Here is a 9,195-nt window from a genome sequence, read left to right on the forward strand (position 1 = left end):
TCATCGCCCAGGCAATGTGGTGTGTGCTTCTTGAGTGCGCATGACATGATTCTGTCCACGACTTGGATAGGACTGAGAATTGACACAATACAAAAGGTAGGGCTAGATGCAACTATGTTGTCCCTGCAGCAGTTCACAAAACTGTCTCCAAAACTCTGTGATTCAACCGGTTGGGAGTCTTCAGCATGCAGGAAATTCGATGAACTGGCGAGCACTCAAACTGGATGCTCAATAGTTTGAGTCAGCTTCCAAAAGCCTAACTTGGGTGTCAACGCTCGAACATGAGGAGATGCTGCAAAATCCAATAGTAGAAAATTGGTCAGAATCTCTGTCGTGCAATGACAAAATCAGCAGTTTAGAACAGAGCTAGAAAAACAGATGCATGGTAGCACCATTCGACGGCCAGCATGACACGGCAGTCGCTACGCATCTGCAGCACATCCGAGCCTGTCCATATTCGCGTTGCGACCGTGCTGAATTTCCGCTTCTAGGGGACAGGGATTGACTTTGACTGTCATATTTTATTGCCCTGCTATGAATTCAACTTACCCCCCAGGATGGATCCAAGCTCTGGGGACAGCCGTGGATGCGCAACGCATTGTAAATTGGAAGCATTGGTGGGAATGTGGCAGGAATCTTATCGTACTGTGCATGGGATGTCCTGATCCATCCTCTGGAACTTCAGTTCCTCTCCTGTTTTTCTTTTCCACTCTTTCTAGATTTCTGAACCAGACAATTTCATTTCAGCTGTATATTTGTTTGGTGTAGTACTGAACTGTAAAATCATTCTGTTCTAAGATGAACTTGCAGTAACCACTGATTGAACGAAAGCAACAGCTGGGAGGCTGGGACTAGGATACCCAACAACTTTTGCCAGTGCGTGTATGAGGCCACAAGGCGCTGCTGCCAGTAGGCAGAACCCACCTATTCATGCATTGACGATACGCTGCCAGAGACTCATAAGTCGAGTTGATTACGAGAAATCAAATTGCAAGGTTCCTTATCGTTATACGATGAATGATGGATAAGTTTGTTGATTTGATTTGATGATTTATAGGATTATATTAGTATGTATATGAATTATAATTATGATTATAACTAATCAAAAAAATTTAAAAAATATAGTTGACGTTTTTGTCTCTTAGTAGATGGTCTGGTATATGGTGAGGTGACTACTTTATATGGTCCGTTATTCAGAAAAGTTCACGCCGGGGCATTTCAGTTTAGAGGCTAAAACCGATGTATTCAGCAGATGATTCGGTGTTCAAGTAAGATACACATCGGACTATTTTCTAGGAGTTATGCAAAATAGAGTGTCTGAAGCCATATTGCATATCGGATTGTTCGGTGTTTGATGATGTTCACACCGGATGTTTCATCGGACTATTTATTTTAGAGATGTTGTAAAATAGGATGTATGGTGTAGTTGTACTCATCGGATAATCCGATTATATGCTTTGTACACACTCGAGACTTCATCAGAAGGTTTTTCAGGAGATTTTCGGCGAAGAAAATATTGCACACACCGAATGATCCGATAATCAGAGAATGTTCACATCAGAACATCCGGTGTTTATAATTTTTCTAGATGAGCATTTCGACTGAGGATTTTGATTTTGACTAATCTATAATAGAGTTAGAGATACGTGTTTTGCTTATCTTGTCATGTATATATGATAGATGTAACTTGACGGTTAACGGTAAGATGATCGAGACTAAGCAACACACTTATTGCCGAACGATTAAGGAGACCTGACGGAGTCAAGGATGATCCTAGCCGTACATGTGGAGATCAAGCAAAGCGTGAGAAGACAAATGAAGACTGCGTATTGATAAAGTCGAGCGAAAGGGATGCAGGTGCAAGTGACAAGCGGCCTGAGGGATCGGGAGTATAACAGACTTGCCGGTGCTAGGATCACAAAATGAAGTACACGCGTCGACATCGGATTGCCTACTTAAGGTATAAGCAAGTGGCGATGAGTCGCGCTTTGAGAAGCGTGCAAAGAGGTTTTGCGGTTTGACCTTAAAACAGTGGAAGGATTGAGTACACGTGGCATCAGCGTGAAGCTTACGTCGAGATGAAGATAAGTCATGAAGGCACCACGACCGTTCGATAGATGAGAAAAAAGATGGATGAAAATATCATCGATGGTAGGTATGAGTATATTGGAAGAGATAGATATTTTGAGAATAATTTAGAAAACTTAATGGGTCAAGGAAACTAAGCTATAAATATAGGGGGTGTTGGTTGAGCCCTTCAGCTATTTAGAGTTGCAAGCTAGGATTTTAGAAGGGTGAGAGAAATGCTTAGTCTATATATTATGTGAGAGTTTTTTTTTAATAAAAATTACATTGTAATCCGTCGAAAATAGGTTTGTCATTTGAAAGTAATAAAGTTTATCTTTCCTCTTATGCTTGTGTTCATCTGCTTCTAATTTTTCTCTATTAGCTTCTTTGTTTGGTTACAAGTTTCTCGATTTTTGTTATAATTTTCGTTTTTATTTGAAAGCTGAAATTTTTTATTTGTTGAAGTTGTTCTTCTTTTTACTAAAGGGATAAAAATACATATGAGTTAGTTTTGAACCATCCCATCCTTTAGATCTATCAATTTGAAGAATTTCTTCATTCGATTCTCATATATTTTGGAGCTAAGTGTTTTTCAATCAATTGCAAGAATATGTAAGCAATGACACTTAAATTTATTTCTCATGGAACCTCATGCTCAGATCCATCTAATAGAGCTATGGTCTTTTCATAATCATTATAATTTTCTTTTATTTCCTTTATTTCTTACTTTCGCTCTTTATTTTGATGTGGGTTGGATAAAAAAATAGATACTAGTCATCATTAGGTAAAAAAATATAAAAAACTATTTAAAAATTTAATAAAACAGTTATTTATTTTTTTCATCATCATTCTCGATCCTATATATTCCTGTTGTGATCGGCAGCTATAGCATATGCGAGGCGCATCTCACTTGAATACATACGCCGCGCTTGTATCAATGAGGCAATTCAACGCCCAACAGTATGCGTGCTTGTAGTATAAATACTCCTACTAGCAGTACCGTGTATGTATAGTAGGACCAGTACTACTACTGTACGCAGAGTGTGTGCCCGCTTGCTTCCTGCCGCTTGAACGCGGGCACCAGCTGTGGCTAGCGCCCCTCGGTGGAGTAAATGAAGCCAAGCAATAACCGTGTCCGCAGATTCACGGACAGGGCTGCGATGAGCCGATGAGACCAGCGGCGAGGGTGGTAAAGACAGTAGACAGACACCGCGGCTTTATTTACCGTAACCTTTAAGGATAAGCGGAGAGCAATTCGTAAATCTATTTTAATTTAATTTAATCAATTAATTATTTATTTTGATTGGATTAAAATGATTAGTTATTTAATTAAATTGTACTAGCGTTGATTGGATTAAAATGAGGAGCCACTTAAAGATGAGCATTCAGCAGTCGCCGTTGGCCAGTGCCAAGTACGGTTAATTTACCCCTGAGTAGCAATGCCTCTCACTTGCAGTTAACTAAAGGTCAGTGTCGCAGTTCAGCAAGAACCACTAGAGCTAGCCGTGCTACTCCTTGTACATTGTTTCCTCCAAGTAGGCAGTAGCAATGGTGGCCGCGAAAGATGGATGGAAATGTGCAGTACAGTAGCAAGGAACCAAGGTCCAAGGGGTTTCAAACGGCGCACAGATCCCGGTGACGCGGTACGGCTCGGGATCGATCATGACTTCGCCAGCGAGACCAGTGGTACAGCCGGCCTAGCTGTTGCTCGTATCACACGCGCGATGCGAACAATCCCGCCCCATCCTTTCCGACCCAACGGGGTCGGCGTCCCCAATTGTGGAAACTGCCACGGCGCCGCCCGCACCCTTTAGCCCCAAAGCCCCCTGACGGCACTGTGATACGCCCCCACACGTTGCCGCATTAAGAGACTGCCGTGCTTTTTAAGCAGTATTTGATTGGAGAATGAGTATGATTTTATTTATATATTTGAGAATATGATTATTTTATTTATAGATGTTGGTTTATTAGTTGAGATGGAGTAAGTCTATTTTAGTATATTGAGCTCAACATCAGTGTTGAGATAACTATATTTCATCATTTTTTAAGAATGGCTTCATTCTGAATTTTTAAAAAATATTTTTTTAATTTCTAATTATTACATCATATTACTTTGCATCCAAACAGTTAAAAATAAAATGGATCTGCTCCGCCTCCATCATATCCCGCAAACCAAACATTACCCAAACTTAGGCCGCCCTGGTTCCGAGAGTGACCACGCCACGCAAGTGGCAGTGACACCATTCGGCTCTTCCTCCCCGTTGAAACTGCCTCCTCCGAATTTATTTTATTTCTGCATGCACCCGGCCGTCGTTGTGGGCAAACCAGAAAGAGAGAAAGATAAAGGGAAGAGGAAGGGAAACAAACAAACAGAGGATCATCAGGCACCATGCCAATGCTTTAAAGGTGCACTTTATGTCCCCATATATACTTATGAATAGCAAAACTGCAAATATATTCCCTAAGTAACAGGATATCAGATGGAGTAGCGGCAGCCGAACTGCAGAAAGTATATGTTCTGAACTGTAGGAGCGAGCACAACGAAAGATGCTTTCCACTTGCTGCAACGCTAGTGCCACACTGCAAATTTGAAATTTCATCTCAGTCGCCGACGAGGCTCGAGAGCAGTGGGATCTGCCTCGGCGCCGGGCGTTGCGGCAGGTGGCGACGCGCGGTTTGAGCCGAGCTCTTGGCCCGCTGGCAATGGCCAATGAGGCGCACGCGGGGGAGGGCTGGCGCGCAGAGTGCAGTTACGCAACCCCGGTCCTCTCGCCGGTTTGTTTCTTACTGGAACCGTGCACTAGGCCAAGGGGCCCGGCGCGGACACAAGTACTTGCCGCGCACATGCCGTTTCCGCCGCTTTGAAGAATTCGGCAGAGAGATCTTGTGCGGGAGCAGTACGTGCCCTGAGCCACATACTCCCCTCGCCGTGCTTGCTGCTAGCACCAAAGCCTCCTCGCTTCCAACTTGGCATCTGGGGCCTCGCCAGCATTTTGAATACTATGAATCGGGCCGCTTCCTCTTGGTAGGATCACACACGACAGAGACACGCATGGCCAGTAGCCAGGCAATATAAAAAAGAAACACGGATGCGCGGCCGGGATTAAAGAAAAAGATGGCACGAATGCAATGCGAAATCTTTGTTGTTTAGCGTAGTAGTAGCAGGCTAGCAGCGGCCTAAAGGTCCAGCGTCGTGTAAAGCTATCCAGGCTGGTCCTAAGATTATTTCGTGGATAGGGATAATGACACTCTCGTCGGTTGGTTGGCAGGCATTCATGGTGCGCGTCGCTCTGAATCTTCTGTTGCAAATATCTAGAAGACAGCGGTAGACGATTCTGTCAGCTCATGATCGTGAGCGCGGAGCGGTTGACGTCAACGTTTGCGAAACTGGGACAGGCGTCACAAGAAAAAGATAGTAGTATACCACTAACAGATAGAGGATCACATTGCCCATTCACAGTGACAAAAGCAGCAGCATATGACTGCGAGGTGCAAAAGGGATTTCACATTCGCGCGCTTGTTTTGCCTCGGGTTGTTGTTTCCCACTGCAATGACAGCTAAAAAGTGGGATACTAACTGCAGATGGGGAGGAACAGGGCCAGAATCACAGTGGAAACACAGGAGAGAGAGAGAGAGAGAGAGAGAGAGAGAGAGAGAGAGAGAGAGATGACAAAACAGATGGGGATTAATAGAAAGATCTCTTGGAGATCTGAAGATTTGCAAACACACTGCAGCTGCCCATCTCCTATTGCTCCCAAGAACAGAACAGAGCGGAGCAAGCCACGAACATCCTTCCAAGAACCAGCATAAGCAAGAGCTCCTCAACAGTCACCAGTCACCACCTCATCTTCTCACCCCCATCTCTGCAAACCTGCAAAAATAGAACACAGAGCAATTTCTTTTCGTGAGACTAAAGTATAAATCACTACAAGAATATATGACTGTGTTTGTCTGAACAAGAAACAGAGCAGTATGTTGGAAGGAATGCTCACTTGTCTTGTGGGCATCGGCTTGACAGGAGCCGGGGAGTACTGCATTTGCAGGTAGCCGCCCAAAGGAGTCTCATTTAAGGGAGACTGCAAAAATAGGAAAAATGCAGAAGCAAATTTGTCACGGCCATAAGCACAAACGAATAGCGTGAGACATTGACCAAATGCGAGTTTGATTGTCGTAAACAGTGGCACACCTTGAGGCCCGTTGTGGTGGAGAAGGCGCAGGAGAAGTCGGCCGCATTGCCGATCTCCATCATCGGGGCATCCGCGTCACCATAGCCATTGGCGTCTCCCGAGCTAATCGCCTGCAAAGAGCGAACGCGCATCAGCAACCATGAAGAAGGAAGGAAACAAGAAGCGCACGTGCAGGGCATGGACACGCCACGTACCTTGGAGTAGCTGAAGAAGGCCGGCGAACTGGCCGTGTCCTCGAGCAGAGATGCGACGGCGGCCCTCTTGCTCTGCCGCCTCGCTGCGGCGGCCTCCTCCCGCCTCCCTCTCCTCTCCGCATTGGCATGCGCGGCGGCGCTACCTTGCACGTCATTGCCGGCTGAGCACTGCTGGCGCGGGCCGGAGGAGGCGTCAGAGATCATGGAGAGGTCGTCCTCCTCCGAGTACTCGCAGTAGTATGGCTGCTGCGCCTTGCCCTGGAGCCGCGTGGTGCCGCAGGAGTAGGAGTGGTCGTCGAGGTAGGTGGTCCAGCCGGACTGGCAGCCGCTGCTGCACTCGGAGCTCGTCGCCGCCATCGCCAGCTCCCCGTACAGGCCCACCAGCATCACCCCCCGCCCTCCCCTCGAACAATGCTGCACACCGCGGCGTCTCTGCTTGTCTAATCTCTACCACTACCACCAGCCCACCACTAACGAATTCCTCACGAGCAAGCTGCTGTGTTGCAGCAGTAGTCAAGTAGACTATTAGACTAGCGGTAGTACAGGAGTGTTAGTGCCGCGGTACTAAGTAGGAGGCGGATGAGAGGGGGATGCGAGGCGGGAGGCCCCACCGGACGTGACGGGAGAGGGCATCGATCTCACTGACAGGAGGGGGCAGGTATCGCTGGGGCCAGACTCGGCGAGAATGAAGCGGAGCGGGGAGGCGGGAGCGACCGCGTGCGGGACAGCGAGGCAGGGAGCTGGATGGACGGACCCCGTCGCGGGGCGTACGCTACTGTTACGTGGTCAGGGCGAATCCCGTGACGCGGAGCAGACGCGCGCGCGCCTCACCTCGCCGGCCTGTTCGTCTGGTCTGGCTCCTCCGTCCCCATCTGCTCATCTCTTCCTCCCGAAGAACCAACCGGGCCGTCCGAACGGCTGCTAGGACCGGCGCCGCGCCTTGTAAGCATCTTGTAAGCACGGGAGCCAGCTGCTTGATCGAGTAGAGATCGCTCGAGGACGAGGGAGAGAACACGACAAGAAAACGCGTGCAAATTAAGGCACCCCGGGGGGGGGGGTGGGGGGAGGCAGAAATCGAAGAATGGACCCTCTCGGCTCGGCCCAACCAGGTGCAGTGTTTAGGACCTGACCAGGTTTAGCAATCTAATTTCGCGTCCGGACGAAAAACCGTGCCAAGCTCAAGCTAACAGTGTGCTTCAACCTCTTTTACTCAGGTTGATCCAACCTGCCAATTGTTTTTTTAGACACACTTTTTATAGCTGGACTGATTAGCCCAAGCATAACTGACAGAATTAGTGCACAGAAACATTATCAGGTCCAGACTGAAGACAGAACGATATCCGTGCCTTATATGCTGCAAATATTTGAAAACGAAATACTAGAATTGATACATTTTAATTAATATAATCCTGCAGCACTATATACATATACATATACATGCATGCATCATTGCATAACATACATGCATACATACATAGAGGAAGGGGTCGTAAATGTGTTTTCCTGATTTCTATCCCGCTGGAATGCAGTCAAGATACTCCCTCTATTTCCAAATAAATATGGTTTTGGTTAAGCACGGTTAATTATTTTAAATTTTAACTACAAATTACTTTTAATATATTAAGTTTTGATATTTGAAATTGATACAAGTTGCACTATAAAAAACTATTTTTTACGACACTCATAACCATGAGCAGTTTCTGCAGTTTTGAGATGATTACCAAGGCAGCTCAAATGACAATTTTCACAAACGATTACTTTTGTAAACCGTATGTGGTAAAGACATTTTCATAGATGATTTTTAGTCGCGCGAAAATCACATGACTTGTGATAGTGTGGTCGCAGGGATGCTTGGTTGGGTCAAAAAATATCGATTCGAGGACTAACTTGTTAAAAAATGTCGATTCAAGGATCAACTATCAGAAGTGGTTCAGTTCCTTAAGTGAACCGTCTTTATTAATAAATTTCTACAGATCATATCAACTAGAGTTGGTGGCTAAATACCTATGAAAATAAGTTACTTCCCGTCTCTAAAAATTGTTTCTATATATTTCAAAAAAAAGTAATCAATAATTGTTGTATTTTGAAGATCATATCAATATCTAAAATGAAATTTATTGTATTTTGAAGATTATATCAATATCTAAAACGATATTTATATGTGATCGGAGAGAGTATTAGTACCACGTCAGATTAGTATGTATCATAAAGCAAGTATCACAGCACGTCGTTGATACTCCAGGATGCATGCATGGATTTTGAACCCCATGCGGGCACGAGACAGATCTAGTAAAATCTCTGGATCTGCTACCGCCGAAAGAGCGGGCACGAAAACAGCTGGACGACGTACGCGGGAGCCCAGCCTCGAGCGGAACAGTCGCGCCGATCAAAGAAGCCGGCAGCGCGCGGCAGGCGAAGGGCGTACGCGACGACGGAGAGCTGCCACGTACGTGCTGCATGTGTGCGTCGCTGGAGGGCACGCACCGGCAGTACAAAACCGGGCACATGCATGCAGGTTAGTGTATGGCTGTAGCTAGCACGCAGCAGCTAGCAGCCGCACGCCGCCTGGCCGGGGCTGCTGGCCTCGCCTGGACCAGAACAGTTGGGCATGATTAATAGGCGTACAAGCATGCACAAGCATCAACCGGACCACTTGCACACGTCGAGGTGCAACACGCTACCACCAACTGCACAACAATATTTCCTAGGAATGTTGCACAGTTTCAGGTAAACTGTACAGTGACTTG

The 9,195-nt window shown here is 46.2% G+C and overlaps 1 protein-coding gene across 1 annotated transcript; it reads right to left on the reverse strand.

The window, feature by feature from the left end:
• Positions 1-5,463: 5,463 nt before the first annotated feature.
• Positions 5,464-7,330, reverse strand: LOC133911833 (uncharacterized). Its single transcript, XM_062354259.1, has 4 exons — positions 6,449-7,330; positions 6,254-6,364; positions 6,060-6,143; positions 5,464-5,938 (listed from the first exon to the last, which is right to left on the reverse strand). Exons 1-4 carry the CDS (start codon positions 6,833-6,835, stop codon positions 5,903-5,905), a joined length of 618 nt encoding a protein of 205 aa, XP_062210243.1. The 5' UTR covers positions 6,836-7,330; the 3' UTR covers positions 5,464-5,902.
• Between the last annotated feature and the right edge of the window lie 1,865 nt (positions 7,331-9,195).

The sequence above is a fragment of the Phragmites australis genome, chromosome 3 (assembly GCF_958298935.1).
Source record: "Phragmites australis chromosome 3, lpPhrAust1.1, whole genome shotgun sequence".
Classification (NCBI taxonomy): domain Eukaryota; kingdom Viridiplantae; phylum Streptophyta; class Magnoliopsida; order Poales; family Poaceae; genus Phragmites; species Phragmites australis.

What these genes read in the sequence shown, in the direction of transcription:
- LOC133911833 (XM_062354259.1), bottom strand. Translation starts at nt 6,835, where the DNA reads ATGCTGGTGGGCCTGTACGGGGAGCTGGCGATGGCGGCGACGAGCTCC. An exon ending in CCACCACAACGGGCCTCAAG is followed by an intron (nt 6,144 to 6,253) that starts GTGTGCCACTGT and finishes CTATTTTTGCAG; the next exon opens with TCTCCCTTAAATGAGACTCC. An exon ending in AGCCGATGCCCACAAGACAA is followed by an intron (nt 5,939 to 6,059) that starts GTGAGCATTCCT and finishes CTATTTTTGCAG; the next exon opens with GTTTGCAGAGATGGGGGTGA.